The sequence below is a fragment of the Takifugu flavidus genome, chromosome 8 (genome assembly GCF_003711565.1).
Source record: "Takifugu flavidus isolate HTHZ2018 chromosome 8, ASM371156v2, whole genome shotgun sequence".
Classification (NCBI taxonomy): Eukaryota; Metazoa; Chordata; class Actinopteri; order Tetraodontiformes; family Tetraodontidae; genus Takifugu; species Takifugu flavidus.
Window position 1 is genome coordinate 7,444,798 of NC_079527.1, and position 16,464 is coordinate 7,461,261.

The 16,464-nt window shown below is 48.1% G+C and overlaps 1 protein-coding gene across 7 annotated transcripts in view; it reads right to left on the minus strand.

Moving 5' to 3' along the window:
• rerea (arginine-glutamic acid dipeptide (RE) repeats a) overlaps positions 1-16,464 on the minus strand; it is a 90,244-nt gene that overhangs the window by 19,717 nt on the left and 54,063 nt on the right. For 5 of the 7 annotated variants that reach the window (XM_057039852.1, XM_057039854.1, XM_057039855.1 and 2 more), the window contains 7 exons: positions 8,487-8,592; positions 7,571-7,667; positions 6,251-6,355; positions 2,763-2,811; positions 2,343-2,467; positions 1,530-1,629; positions 883-981 (listed from right to left, as the gene is read on the minus strand). In XM_057039852.1, the coding sequence (XP_056895832.1) occupies positions 883-981; positions 1,530-1,629; positions 2,343-2,467; positions 2,763-2,811; positions 6,251-6,355; positions 7,571-7,667; positions 8,487-8,592 (681 nt within the window). Of the gene's footprint in view, positions 1-882; positions 982-1,529; positions 1,630-2,342; positions 2,468-2,762; positions 2,812-4,784; positions 5,057-6,250; positions 6,356-7,570; positions 7,668-8,486; positions 8,593-16,464 lie in introns of those variants that run through there. The other 2 variants (XM_057039858.1, XM_057039857.1) reach the window with 2 other exon arrangements.

Genomic DNA, 16,464 nt, shown 5'->3' on the forward strand with positions numbered 1-16,464 from the left:
TGAATATTACTAGAAAAAATTAATTAAATGTCTTTCTTTTGTTGATGTATAGTTATAATGTATAACTGCATACACCTGTTCTGTTAAAGGGCAGTAAAATGAATAATATAGGATTAAATGAGTTAAAGTTGAGGACTATGCTGAAGATATTATTGGATGTCAGATCCATCGCCTCTTCTCTGGAGACGCTGCTGTTTTCCAGCTGCAAACTCTCACTCAGAGAGAAAAACTCAGAGGTTCCAAATCAAAAAGGCATCCGACCTCATCCAGGGGCTCCGGCTTTATTCAAGGGCCTATTGTGCTCAATCACGACTGGAAGCTTCCATCACATCTGGGGTGGTGGATTTAAACCCCAAAGAACGCCACCGGGCCTCAGCATTACGCAATAGCAGCAGAGAGCAACTGTCCTTCCTGGCTTCACCTAACGACAGACGTCTCCCTCTGCGTATCCAAACGTGAGCCTTAAAGCTCCGTCTTCCCCCCATTCATGCTGTGCTGTCTGATCAGGGGAAATGGCTGCCATTTTCTGATCCAAGCCCTTCAACAGAGGTGGTGAAATTCACATCTAAATTCAAATGGAGGTTAACGCCAGCGGCCCACAGCCGTTCTCCCCTTCCAGACTTCCACGCTGAAGATTTATTCTGCGGCTGATAAACAGGATGCAGCTGCTCTCGGGGTCTTGAAGGAGCTGGAAACTGATGAGTGTTTTCTCTGCTGTGTTGCGAGGGCGAGCCAGGAGACAGTCTCAGCTGCCTCGACAGCTCCCTCTAAAGCTACAGCCCAACCTCTGGCAGATGGCAGACAGCACCTCGGTGTGATCCCAATATCCTCTGGATATCTCTCAATCACTGCATTTCAACATAAATGAGGACGCCTTCTTACCACTTCGTCCTCGGACCAGCACTTCTCTATCAGTTTGGGGACAGGCTTCTTCACCAGGCGCTGGAGGGCTTTACCTGCATCATAGTTGCTCTCATGTAGCTGAGGAAGGTCACAGCAGACACAGGCTTATAAGTGTGCGCATGAAACCACAGACAAAGACTATAAAATACATGATTAAGAAGCCTGTTTTTATTATTGATCCTCAGAGGAAACTTCTTTGAAAGGAAAGAGCAGAATGTCAAAAGCAATTATGGAGACCTGAGACACATCCAACTACGTGGAGGAAGCAGATCGGCTGAGATCTTCCCCTGAGAATAAACAAGCCTTTCTCATTGGAATTGCAAATAAGGAGGAAGGGCGAGAGGCAATGACCTGCCTGGGTTTATAGAGTCAGAATATAAATGCCCTCTTTATGATAATTGTAATCTCCTTGTGCCTGGTTCCTCCGTTTTCATCATCAACTTGACTGACAAACGTTTTATTAGGGCTAATGTGCAGTAATCCTCTGAAGGTGGCTGTTTTATAGAGCAGGCTAAGCTACTGGCTTTATCATTTCCAACTACACTTAAAAACGTACAAGAAAACTTTGCTTTAGAAAGTATTTCTTAGATGAACCGTTGTTCTGAGTAGATCCACTTGTTACTTACAGTGTTAAGTGCGTTTAAAGTAGTGTCATCTCTAGAGGCCGCTAAACAGCCATCTTCTGTCGAGCCTCCGTCACACATCCCTGCAAAGGCAGCCATGCTCCTGTGAACACACACACACACACACACCTTCTTATAGAACTGTCACAGAGGTACCCCATCAAACACATCATCGGGATATTCATATAGATCGAAAGTCAAACTGACAAAAATCAGCCGATAATAAGTGGCTCAGCTGGTGTGGATGCTAACCTTTAGCCCACACCAACATCATAAAGGTCATGTATAAATAGCAGAGTGTGAATCTGTGAACATCGTTTGGGCATCTGATGGATGCCAAATGAAGACCGAAAAGATACCCCCCGATGTACGAGCCACAACCTTGTAGTCAAGTTAAAGCTAACACAATAGCCTGAATAGTTTATAAGTTAGGAGCTTGCCATGTGTCGTTTCTCCTTGGTGCTGATGGGCGTCTCTGGGTACACCCTCAAACAGAACAGAACACGCGTCTAGCTAATATTAGTTCTGCACGAGAGGCGTTTCTGAAACGTGCCGGTCATGGCGCTAGATAGTCCTGAATGCTAACAGCTAGCAGTTTCTCTGCACTGACACGCTGACTGAAAGATTTAATCAGACGACGCCGCATGAACTGTAACATAAGGAGGGAAGATTTAAATAGCTCTCGTGAATACAGTTTAAAGGGATTTGACTGATATTTAATGCTTTTATGTTTTAGGTGTAACTAATGCTAACGCATCAGTTTGTGAAAGAGGCAGACGCAACATAACAACAGCTGGGCCTTTGGGTTGAACTCACCGTGCAGCTCTGAGGTACATGAGAAGGTCACAGTCGTTGACCCCCGGCATCCAGACCAGCTCCTCATTCTCGGTCACAGCCTGGCCACCAGGTGTGGGGAAAGGCTGCAGCTCCGGGAGCTTGGCCTAATTAAAACCAGAGCCACGCATACGAAGGGTGGGTCAGATGATGTCACAGTACAAATAGCCGGCAAGCTTGTAGAAGAGTATCAGCTTTCAGCCCCCTGTCATCAGCTCTTCTCATGGTGGCAGCATTACACTCACAGGGGCTGACTATCTGCACACAGAGCTCCAACCTCTCTCTGAACATGTGTTTTCCCTCTGTACACTTCTCCAGAGTACAGTAATTACACAATGAGAGTACAACTTAATACACAAACAGGATTGGAAACAAACTGAGGGCTGGGGTTTAGTGACCCACCTGGTGACTGGGTCCCACTCGGATCTCTCCTTGTGTGCTGTTCAGTCGCCTGAGAGGAGACAAAGGACAGATTGATATAAATTCCATGGTAATATTTAAAAATCAGCTGGAAAAAAACAGCAACGTGGAGGCTATCCACCGTACATGCCGCATTAACATTCATTTCTTTATTTATAAGAAGAACAGAATAAATATGGCCGAGGTTGATGTGTGGCACACAGCAATAACAGAGATCAGACATCCTAAATGGGGGGGGGGGGATGGGGGGGGGGCTGGATATGCAGGGTGAAAACCTCTGAAAAGGCTTCTGGTGCAAATGTCGGTAGTCATAGAAACTGCAATTTAATAACAGCACTCTGAATCTCCAGCTGCAGTGGATTAAAGAAAATGACAAGATGTTCTTTTTGAAAAGCCGTTCCCCCTGTTACCTAGGTAACGGCGACGACTTTCATACGGCGGAGCGCGTGGCAGCCCAGAATCTGTCAGCGTGATTTGCACCAGCAGAAACTTGCACTCCATCATGGAGCCCTGGCTGAAACCTTTATAGTCCCCCGAGGAGCAGAAACCCCCTCTATGATAGTTCCATATTTGCCTGTCCTTTCCCCTCCTCTTCCTCGCATCACTACGGTGATCTACAGCTAACGGGGGCAGCGGCACAGATCATCCCCGCAGTTAACGAGCAGGACCATCAAAATGATTCATACCTCTTACAAAAATATTCAGCAGACAGCAGAAAGCGTGTGTTGAGCCACCAGTTTGGCTCTGATGAACAGCACCGATAAAAAAAAAGACTGTTTCTTGCATCGGCCGCGAGACGCTTTGTTTTGAAGTGGACTTCATGCAGCGTTGATGCGGTTTTAGATCATGGTGTAAAACAGCAGAGCCGATTTAACCATCCGCTTTCTGCCCGCATCCAGGAAGATAAATGTCAAAAGTTCTTCACGCTCCTGACAGTGTGCAGGCAGTCGGGCTTTTATACGTTTGGCAGGAGGCTGCGAGGATGACAAATGGGGATCTACGAGCCAGAATAAGCACCGCATCTTGAAGACAGACGAATAGCTGAGGGATATTTAACTGGGAGGCTTCACTGCTCCTCTGAGGAGGGAGAATACAGATGTATCACAGAGGAAAGTCTGGATCTACAGTTACGCGCAAGATGCCGACTCTTGGACGGTTGTGATCAGTTTAGGATTTAAAAAAAAAATTGTTTGCTATTGTTTTGGAATTTCTCCCTAAAGAAGCTGCACAGACGTCACTGCTTTGCCCCCAAAACAGTGGCAAACCTTACTGGTTGTCCCCCCTAACGCGTCTTTAGCACACGATCCATTAAAATCGATTACGGGACGGTTCACGAAACCGGAACAAACGCGCAGACAATTCCGGTCAACTTCTGTGTGCGTGCGCGGCTGCAATTAAGTTTAGCCCCGCCCCTCCATCAATCCTAGCCAATGGCTGCGCAAGTCGGTGGCACACTGACATAATTGCAGCACGGCAAAACAAACCCCAACTCTGTCCCGCTCAAGAGGCATGACGAGCGGCGTGGACGCGGGCCGGCGGCTCGCAGCGGCGGGCGCAGCTTTGTGTGCAGCCGTGCACCGTCGCTCCGTGCGCCATGTCATCCCGACTGTAAACACCAGCTGCAAAATGGAGCCACGGCGGTCTGTGACCGGCTCCTCACGCACCACACAGACAACGCAGGACGCAGATTTATTAAACCACACGGCGGCGGATGCACCGCGGACATTCCGGGGTGAATATAAATAAAGGTACGACACGAACGCGCCTCCAATCCGGAGGCACAATAACGCGGAACAGCGTGATCTGCAGTGACAGCCCTATGTTCAAGCCTCCGGCTGCACACGCAGCGCGCACGCACGCACGCTTTCTTCTCAGCAGAGTCGGATAACAAAAAGGCAGCAGCCCGGACAGCTGGCAGATATCACCCACGTTTTATTGTCAGAAGCGTCGCGCCGCGAGTGCAGACCGAGCCGAGACAGCGGAAGATCGCGACGGCAAACCTACCTCCGGGGACTGAACAGATCGTCCATATCCGACATGGAGCCCGATTGCTGGGTGTTGACACCGCGTGTGTTCAGTCCCGCCGGGTTTCTGCCCCCCTCTCCCACCTATTCCTAGGTGATCAAAATGGAGAAGCACGCATTCGGAGCCGGAGAAGTGCTCACTGAGCTTGTGCTGTGACCTCAGCCTGCGTGCACGGCGTCGCCAGCGCGGCACGCTCCGCTCCGCGCACTACTGAGCATGTGCCGCGACCTCACACGGGCGCACACAGACGGAGGCAGACAGACACGCGTGCAGGACGGGGAATTCATCTCTGCTCGCGTTTCTGCGCCATAATAAACAAGAGGGAGACCGACAGGCTGCTGCAGAGACCCCGCTCAGCATATCAAACAGATCAGAGCGGAGAGGAGGAGGAGGAGGAGGAGGAGGAAGAACAGAGACTGGCAACCACAGGTGCCAGAAACACACCAGAGCGTCAACAAACGCATCCTCACGTCCAATAATTGAAGTGCACGCTGCACGGACACGTGATTAATGCTGCTTGAGGCTGTCATTTACAACAATCAAGCCAGTGTAACACACAACTGTGACAAAGGTTCCGCTGCGGAACACCACGGGAACCTCACTGCAGTTTTATTTCTTATTCAGACAGAGGAACAGAGGGCATCAAAGACTCCCCTGCAGTGCTGTTACAGACAGTTTGACAATTACAATAGGTCTAACTACAAACAGAGCGGTGGCTCCGTGGCCCCTGAAGCCTGTCAAAAATGCAACTGAGGTGAGGAAATCCTGAAACTCACGGTGGTTTCTCAGTGATGCACAGCGAAGGGAAACGGGAACATTTCTGTCTTCAAACAGCTCAGCAGAGACGGCTAGCTTCTCATTCAAGAGTATCCCGGCATGTCAACACTGGCTGTTGTTATAGCAACAAAATCCAGCCTGCTTCCTTATGATATAATGTGATGGATGTTGTCCATAAACAAGCCACTGTGTTTCTAATGAGCAACCAGACAAACAAAGCATCTGCACAGATCTAAACAAAAAGTGTCATCATGAAAGTTTCTTCTTTGTTTCCGTGATGCTGCTGGAGACAGCTCCTCAGTCATCTGGTGCCCAACAGCTGCACAGATGTTTAGTGTCATCACTGCAGCTTTTACCCTGGAAAACTTACCTGAACCTTCACGAGGACGCTGCTTTCTATTTCCTTTTTCTAAATGTGACACTTTGAATCACGTTTGAATCAGCTCGACCTGCTGGTGCACTTGTGATTTGTTAGACTATTTTTTTGAATCTACATATTAGCATAAAGCAACAATAATATAAAAAGGTACGTGAAGTGACATATAGCATCAGATTATCATCAGTTATAAAGCTCTAATAAAGACACACTGCTATAAATCTTTAGAACAATTAAAGGCACTATTCTGACGACAAACAAACGTCTATTGTGTTTAAGACAGTCTCCTCACCTGGTCTCTGGGTTATATCCTAGGATATAGAAAAAGGAGTCGATGCGGGCTTTGAACTCCCTGGCAGCAAAAATGTCTGAGAAATGGGAAATGTTGCACTTCCCCCTGCGAGGCAGAAGACAGGTGTTATTAGAGAGCGGGGAGACGGCAGAGCCACAGCCCAGCAGCAGCAGCAGCAGCAGCAGCAGCACCCTCAGCCCTGATCAGAAGGTGCTGGTTCTGTCGTCAGAGGTGATGAATGCAGCAGCGAGTGTCAGCAGCCTGTCAGAGCGCGCTGACTTTACAGCCAGACACACGGCTCAGCTCGCTCAGCCCATAAACACCAGCTGAAAATGTTAGCCTGGTTCTGCAGCTCTGGAGACACACATGTGCGTCCCTCCTGCCAATATTACCCCCCAGTGAGCCCGGGCCCTGAGCACATCTTGATACCATTTCCTGTTTCAACTCTCTGCTGTCCTTTTCTTTCTTTCTTTAAAGTAACACACATCGCAGGTATGCAGAGCTGCGTTGCCAAGCAGAAATATAATCTTCCTCCCCCCTGACATTAAAGGCCCTGAGCCCAGGCCGTCTTCAGTGGACTGCGGTATTACAGCATCCTTCTGGAATCCTTCTCCCCTTCATCAAACGTCTGGAAAATAAGCCAAATCAAAGGGTGCTCTGTGGAGACGTTACTGCTAATTTGCCCTGAAAACCCTCTCTGGCTTCTCATCACACAGATGGTTTCAGTTACAGGAAAAGGGAAATGGGAGGAAGGGACGGCTGGAGAGAAGGACCCACAGACAAAGAAAAATTCATTTCTTCAAACATCATTATTTAAAATGACAACCGTACTTTAGCAAGTCCTTTGTGACCTCCGAGGAGGCCGATGATACTAATATAAAGATACTCTGGACTTGAAACCTAATCGAGATAGGCCAATGACTTGGTAAACATTATTGCTATTTGTGTAAACCAAATAGATAAAGAATAAATAAATATTTGCTCTATTCAAAGTATTAGTGTTGTAGCTACTGCGCATGAACTCAAAGCCTTTATTGCAGCTCTGCCTTTCAAAGAAAGTTCTCATAGTCCCTCTCAGCTGCAGTGGGTGTAGTTAAACGGGTGATTAATGTCTGCAAAAGACATGAGCTGGTGCAGTGAAAGAATGAGAGAGCTGCTGGAATTTGCATTGTGGAGGAAATCAATACTAAGCCAGAACTACTGAAAACGTTACACTACTGTGTAGTTAGGAAGCATCAGTTAGTCTAAAGAGAGGGGAATCTTTGATAGAAAGCCGTTGTTTTAAGGTCCGTTTGAACTTTAAACAGGCTGTGTTTGTACCTGAGAGCAGCAGCGTGGTAAGTGTCCACATAGTCGGAGATGAAGAGTTCTCGACTCCTGACCACTGGGTCTGTGATGACCAGCTCTCGGCCCGAGTCTGGAGGAGACCAAAAAAACAGTCACAGTTCTGAAACCCGGACAGACACGCACAGACCCACAACAACAGCGTATAGTTGGGTTCCCCCTCTGGGGGATGACATCATGCTTAGTTCTGAGCCCAGCGGTGGCCACCGTGCTCCACTATTGTGACATCACTTCCAGTTATTTTGAATCCCTGACAAACTGTGCACAGCGGAGCTGCAGACAGCTACTGGAACATCACAAGGCAACGAACTAGCAAAGCTATTATTACTCCAAATATATAATCAAAGTGATAAGACTTGCGGCGTGTTTTGAGCAGATGATATCAGATGTCGTGCAACATCTGGACCGTCCGTTATAGGTTTTGTTACAATGACATCATTCCAGGATGGCAGTCGTTTCACTGGTTTTTGTTCTTACAACTTCAATCCTGACCTGTGTGAATTATATTATAATAACACCGATTTGGCTTCGAGTCCAAGTCTTATTATTCTGCAGGTTCCTTGTGTCAAACGTGATGAGTTCACGGCACAGATAGTGTTGAGAGAACAAGCTTCAAGGACTCTACAGGGCTGTGGGTAATTAACACTTGACAGTGCGACCGTCTGGACTGGAGGAGCGTTACCCAGGAAACGGAGTAGAAATACGGACCGGTTTAATCACCTGGGACACCATCTTGATGGTTCACTTCAAAAAGCAATTTACAGGTAGCTCTTATATACCCCCAGTGTCCGCAGAACTGAGGCAGATGTGTGTATTGGTTAAAAAAAAGACCTAAAGAGCCAGCAAGCATATTTACTCTGGGTTTGCGCTGCAAAAGGAAAGGCCGTCTCACCATTTTCATTGTTGCGGTCCTGCACCAGGTGCTGATACACAGAGTCGGGCACTTCTGACTGGCGGTAGTACCATTTCACATTCATGAGCAGATGGTCCCGTTTACTCTGCAAAAGAGATGGAGAGACAGAGAGAGTGAGCAGAAGACATAAAAAGCTCTCACGCAACAACAATCAGACATGTTTGATTATGATGTTGGGGCCTGGCATCTTGGCAAACAGCGATGCTGTGCAGACACACTCTGGGTGACTCACACTGGCTGACACCAAAAAGTCAATTAAAAAGGGATTGAAGAGCATTAACAGCCTTAATAAAGTAAACAGTGGGGTGGCTGTTGCAGATTGAAGTGTGGAAACACAACAGTGTGCGAGGAATACATAAATGTTCTAATGTCTTTGCATTAATCAAAACATAAACCATAAAATTACAGACTTTTGTAGACTACTCTATCTCTGCTTTATTCTTCAGTCTCTTTAAGTGCTGCCACCTAACGGTCACGTTGCGAACAGCAGCTCAGTATAGATGAGTAATTCCTTAGATGGCCAGCAGGTGGCAGGACTGGGGCGAGTAAAGAGCTGCAGGTAGTGCTTAGGTCAATAAAAGAAAGCAAAGGCAAAAGGGGGGAGGGGTGAACAAAACCCGGGGCCAGTGTTGAGGTGTGGGCTGGAAAGGGCAAAAAACTGTTTTCATTTTATGTTATAAAATATTTACTGTGCCTTCACATAAAACTCAGAAGATGGTCACGGCGGTTTTAAAGAGTAATCCAGGGACTGCAGGGCCGGTGTTCACACAATCGTTCTGGTCTCGGCCATCTTTATTAGGGATTGTGCTACACTACGCTGAGACACCTGCACCACCCATGGAGCAAAAATGTGCACACTAGCAGAGGGGAAAAACAGGGTGGGAGGAAGTCAATGTAATCGAATACAGTTTCACTTCTGCTCCCTCCAGTTCTCCCAAATGTGTCAGCATGTGTGTGTGTGCAGGAACATGAAGTCAGAGTAAAGATATTTAAAGCTTTTAGAGTACATTTCTCTGTTATGTCAGCGGGGAGGAGGGCGAGCATACGTAGCCAAGCATATCATCGCCTCCCCGTACCCTCAACCCCCCCCCCCCCGGTCTGCTCTTCTCATTCCAACCCTTTACTGGGCCACCTCTAAATTTCCCTTTATTTATTCTTTCCCCCTTTTTTCAACCACAATTGCAGGAGAGGAACCTCGTGAGTAACCGAGGCCAGACGTGCGCGGCAGCTGGCGAGCCGTTAGTCAGCTGCATTCACGTTCTGGACAAACACGCATGTCTGCGCACGGCATCAGGGGCAATCACACTTTGGCTTATTACTCGACAGAGATTCCATACTGATGCACTGATTCACGTAACCCCGAGCACGTAGCCATTGTGTGCGAGAGGATGTGCATGTAATGATGTCATGCCTCCCGCCCTTTTGCTTCCAGCAGTTAACCCGCCCAGTGAAAGCTCGTCTATCTTGTGTGTAGAACCGCTGCCTTCTCGCCTGAAAGGCTGCCCGCTGTGGCAGAATGAGCACTGTTCCTGTCATTATATATAATTAATAGTTTAAGGACACCAAATGCAGACAGTTTGCTACCTGAACATCTCATTTAAAAAAATAAACACACTCCAAGGCACTTGAGAGGGCAGCGATAGGAAGATCTGTGTGTTTTCCGTTGACGAGTTATTTTAGATTAACCGAACGAAGCAAAGCAGAGAATGATTGTTGCTCCAGCGTCCTCGCTGCAGAGCCCTGAGCAGATTGCTGTTCAGTGGTAATAAAGTCTCTCAAGCAGACGAGGGGGGTGGTGGAAAGAGAGAGGACTGGGAATGCAAACATATGGAGCATGTAGTGGGAGTGAAGCATAGCTTTCAATTATCTCAATTCCATAAACACACAGGGTGGAAAAATGGGCAGATAGATGGTAGCCAGACCGGACTCACAGCACAAATTAGCACTGGTATTGCCTGAGTTTGATAAGGCTGCAAGAATGTGTAAAAAGCCATAATTCTGAATTGATTAGAGACAACCCGCGCCGCCTGTAGACACCCAGTACAAAGCAACGGCGGCCATCTTTGTCTGTCCTGCCAGAGGCTAAACATGGCCCTGTCCTCCCTCCTCCTGAGTCCTAAACCCTGGGAATGTGTCTCACTGCGGCGAGGCCAAAAGACTTACTAACCCACTACTGAGCAAAAGAAATGAAACAAGAGGGGGGCAAAAAAGAAAGCAGGGTGAAGGAGATAAAGGGGGCTGGTGAAGGGAGAGACAAAAGGTTGGATTAAGGTAGGAGGAGCGAGACCTTCTCATTTCCTCAGATTTAAAATTACAACTATCCTCCTGCTCCTTTACAGAAGCCCCCAGGGTACAAGACCACTGCTTTATTCACTGAATAGATATAAATCTGAGTGCTTCCCTCCCCTTAGTGCTTCAGCCTGGCCTTTTGGAACACCCTCATCAGACGGGTGGGGGGGTCGGGATCTAGTAAATTCATCGGCTACAACAATATTTTCAAATGTAGATGCTGCACAATTAATCAAACACTTCTCACAGGCAGCAGGAAAGCTCAAACCACAGCTCAAACCTCTAGAAAGCCCAGAATAAGCCAGGCTGTGTGTAAATGTGCTACCTCTACGTCTGACTTGTTAAAAGAGGCCGGCCCCTCGGATTTGTAATGGTTCTGCACTTTTCTTTGTGTGGCAGCATGTGTGTGCAGTCAACTCGAAGCTGGGGGGCAGCTGTGGCGACTCTTTCCCACATCTGGGGCTTTACACTGTGATCGGAACCTTTCCGCCGTGTGACAAATGTAGGGGAACATTGTTACAACCTGTAACCCTCAAACCTAATGCCCTCATCTCCCCCCAAGCCCACCCCCCCGGTGCTGTAACACTAGAGCTTTGCTTTAAACAAAACCAGACATTCCCTCTCCCATGACAGGCGCCCAGTGCACCTTATTAACAGGAAACCTCTCTTTATTTCCTCTCCTCTTCTTCTACCCTTTCGGTGACCTCTCGAAACAACCCCCTCCTCGCCGATGACATCGCGCCAAGGATCTATGACTTCCTTCAGAGGGTGGCAGTCAGGAGTAAGGAAGGAAAGGAACAAAGATAAAGGAGATGGGAGGGGGAGGACGGAAAGAGTGGCAGTCTTGGTGTTGGGGAGGAATGTCAAGCAGTTCAGCCATGCTAGCAGGCTGCTGAGCTAACACAGTGGTTAGCGAGCAGCCCAAGGGCAGGGGAGGATGGGGTATGGAAGTTCAGGGCTGCTGGCTGCATGAAGGTGACAGACAAAGGCTGACAGTGGGAGTGTTCTCGTTGTCTGTCACAAAGGGGGGGGGCTGATTGTGGCATTTGGAGAGATGGGATCTGGTAGGACTAATCTGCTACTGCGACAAGATAAGATTAGAGTGGGAAAGCAGGAAGAACTGGCTGGGCACAACACACATCTAACAGAAATGATATGATTGGGAGGGTTTTCCACTCTGTTTTCTCTCGTCGTCATTTCCTCTTGTTGACTTACACTCAGAGAGAAAGAGACAGTGACAGAGAGTTGCCAGCACAGGGAACAAAATGAGCACGTTCGTCTGGACCACATACAGAAACAAATACAGTGGCACAACGCGAGGTATGAGAGATCTGCTCCAGCAATCTACAGCAGAGTGACTGGCGAGAAATGCCAACACGGATGTGTGAGCAAACACACACACAGCAGCAGGCAAACAGACACACACAACAAATCACCAGCTTTCAGGATAAGCACCATTCTTCTCTCGACCCTGAGGCAGAGGAGAGCGGGCTGGGATTCTGTGTCAGAGGTAAGAAAAAGCACTTCTAAATCAGGCTGTCAGAGACAGCAGCAGGAAGACTGCTGCACAGTCGAAGGGGGATAACACATCTCTCACACCTCCTTCTATATATTACATCCATATAAAAACATGGGCTCTGAGATAAGTCCTGTCTGTGGAGCTGGTGCACCTTTTCAGCTTGACCTGTTTGGATATCAAACGAATAAATGCCCCCCCCCTGCTTTGAACACACTGGGCTCATCTGTTATGCGACCTCCATATGTGACGTATTTAACATAAATCCCCACAGAGGTTTGGGATGCAACCCCCCTCTATATGAGGAATCCACTCAGGAAAAGTAAGTAACATAGAGAGAAGGGGCCAAAGATGGAGGAAAGAGGCTGGATGCCACAGATACTAATTAAGACTGGAGGGCTAATAATGGTGGCTGCTGCCTCCCGACGACAGGAACACTCTACTCACCAGGGAATCACAGGCACCAAAGACACACGTGACGGGAAGAAAAAAGGCTCGGTGCTGGTCGAGCCAGCTCCGCCAAACAACCGATCCGTGGCCAACTCGAGCACGGACGTCGGATTTGAAAAGACACAAGAACGGCACCGACTTCAAAGCAAAAGGAGAGTGGATGGAGAAACATATTGAGTGATGAGGATCATTATGTGGAGACTGCTGGCGCGAGCATCCGGCAACCCGACAACTTGTGCGCAGCGAGTTAAGCTGCGCAGAAATATGCTTCTCCTTTTGAGAAGTAGACAAATCCTTGCGGCACTTGCGGGGGGGGGGGGGGGACTAAAAAATAGATTCAAGTGAGACTTGAAATGCAGGCTGTGTGAGGACAGATGGAGGTGGTTAGAGGAGCTCTTATCTGGGTGTTCACATCATAATACCAACTTTATTTCCCAAGCCCCCCCTCTCAGCCAGACATACAGTTACAGTCTGCCAGAGATCCCCATCATTCCTGCTTTCAACCTTCCAGTTGGCCACAACGCCGTCCCACTTTGGTACCTGGCTTTCTGCGTGCCGTTGTGAGCGTTGCTTGGGACATTCTTTTGAGAATAAAGAAAATTCCAGTTTCAAGGTAATACCCATGAATCAGGAATCAGGGTTAGACACCGACAGACACTTAAAAGCCTAGGAAATACTTTGTGGGGGGGTTTTGGGCACAGTATGCCTCCATTGTGGTGTTTTGGGTGATAAATGTTGCTTTGTCTGGGCGGCTGCTTCCCTCAGATACATTGTGTTAGCTCATCCTGTTGTCTTCAAGAGACATTTTTAATAAATCCATCCTTCTCTATAGCATTGTACCCTCCCTCAGGACCCACGGGGCTGACTGAGGGCTGTTATGGAACACAGGAAATGAGAAGACTCGCTTGAGCTAATACTAATCGATGGTCTGCTTGGCGTGACGCACAAAACAGAAGCAATATAAACCTGCAGATGTGGCTGCATGAATGCAGCAAGGATTAATGCAGGACACAAACAAGACCAGGGATGTACGTGCACAAATGGTAAACAGGTCCTAAATGTGTGGCTATGTGCCACTTCAATGGGGCTCCGATAAAGGAGTCTAGCATGTGTGTGTGTGTGTGTAAATACTCTTCTCTCTGTGAAAGCGGCTGTCAGGCCATTAGTGGCCTGTCTATAGGGACCATGTGGAAGAATGACATAGGCACAGAAAATGAGAGGCTTCTGTGCATGAGATCAGCACACAGGTCTAATGGGAATATTTATGATCCCGCTAACCCGCAGAAGCTCATTTCTGCACACAACACGTGCACGCTCAGGAGGAAGACAGAGAACAGAGAGGAACAAACACAGATCTTAATGCTACATGTGGAACTCGACAGCGTCGTAAATAAAACTGAAGAGCTCATATCGCTGTGAGCTTCACCCATTGTGATTGTATCTTCGTATCTGGCCACAGCTTCTAAAGATATCAATCTCCCTGTCTCCCTTTCTGCACCCCCCCCCCCCCCACATGAGTCTGAAGGTGACCTTCCATATCTGTCAGTCTCCACCAAGACACTGGCCCTATCAGTAATACATCATGTAGCCTGCGTGCCGGCCAGATGCTGCACAAGCTGAACGCTGGGTGGTCCGTGTCAGGCGCGCTTGCTTTGTACAATATGCAAATGATATGCAAATGCCCGCTCATATGAGTGTGACAGTATATGAGCGGCGATGCAAATGGCTACGTACGCATGCGTTCACCAATAAAGGAGTAACAGACCCTTCAACAAATGTGGGGACAGTTCACACATGAAAAGGTTACTAGCAGCAACTGTAGTGAGTGAACGCTGGCAGAAATGTGATTAGAACACGCACGCGCGCGCGCACACACACACACACACACACACACGAACACACACACACACACACACGAACACACACACACACACACACGTCAGGAGCTTTGGCCAGCCTCCTGCTGCGCTGCAACAAGAGACGTATTGTAGACAACACAGCTGCAATAACAAGGCCGGCCCAGTGTTGGAGGGAGCCGGGCTGCATGACTCTCTGTCTAGACCGGCAACAGCGGCCGCCATGTTGTTACGCGCTTACAGATCTGGTTTCTGAGAGAGTGACACACACATATTTGTCAGATGTGTGTCTGAAACTGTAGTGAAAGTCCATCTGAAGACTCCATTCCTGAAGATGGTGGCCTCTGTTTTTAGGACCCGTGTGCATCGTGTTTCTAATTAAAGACTCATTACACAGCTTTGTGATCGATGTAAATCAACTCCACCATTAGGACATGGGGTGAAAAGCTTCCGAGTTCCATTTCTAAATACAGCGGATGGTTTGAACAAACGCATGCACGCAGCCGTGCGCCACAGAAGCACCCTCTCTGGTAAATGGAAAACAACAACAACACATCCTTCTGCGCACGCCTGCGTGCACGTCAACATCCCTGCAGACATCCACCAGAACACGACACGATGCACAGTATATATTTCAATCCACGCTTTCGCAGGAGGAAGCGCTTAAACATGCAAAGCCGATTACTGGATAACCTCTCTGCCGTAAATTCTTTTGTTTTCATTCAATTTTCTTAAACCTACAGTGTTGACTTCCTGCCTGACTCTTTTGGGAGCCGGAGTAATTACATTACACATAAACACCCCCGATGTGCTTCCTCCTGCTGTTTTGTTTCCACAGCAGAATATTTAATCTTTGTATAGAAAGACTATAAGTGCACTCTGACAATGTAAAGCTGCCGGCATCCCTGGTGCTACGCGCTCTATTTCCTCGCAGTGCTAATTAAAAATGTGTCATTTCCATGGAAAGAGTTTCCTTGATTTGATAAGAACACCGAACAAATGAGAACAATGGGTGTGTTGGTGCAATCGTAACATTATTTCCTTGATTTAAAATACTCACATCCAAACATGTACGGCCCTTAGATGTACACGGCTATGATTTCATAGTAGAGATCATTAAAGAAAGAATACATCAGTTATTATTCACGCACGCCGACTGAGCACAAAGAGCGACGGCGAGGGAGAGGCTGAACGCACCAATGTCTCCTGTTTGCTACTACAGCACATCAAAGTCCTCCCCACCCATTTATCTCTGTGTGCCTGCGAATCAAAAAGCAGGCGCGCGCGCACACACGTATGCACGCACGCACGCGTGCGCGTGCTCAGACTGCATTAGCTTTGTGCAGCAGCACCGCGGCTGGGTCCTGCTGTCGATGGGCACATTAGTTGCCTCGGCTCACTCTGCCAGTGAGGAGAGACATTTAACCGCAGTGAAAGAGACAGAAAGAGAGAAACGAGGGGTCAGCTCTCTCCTGTACGAGCCACCTATTGTTTCTGCTTTCACTCCTCACTTCATCTCCACACACACACACACACACACACACACGCGCACACAGAGCTAATCGTGTCTGTAAAAATAGCATGATGGCTTTTTAGATAAGAGAACGGCTTGATGTAATTAGCGTCTTCGGGAATGGCTATTAGGTCATCCTAATGTGACCATATGTTCTGGCGGGCGCGTCCTACAGAGGAAGTGTGCGTTTACAGACTACAGTTGAGCTGGCCGCCATCACATCCTGTCTCCCAGTTCGGAGCGGCTATGCGGAGCTCACTCGGCTCAACCCAGTCGTGGTTTTGAGGTGAAATCAAGTAGAGAGAAGCCGCTCCTCACCTTACCCCGCAATCA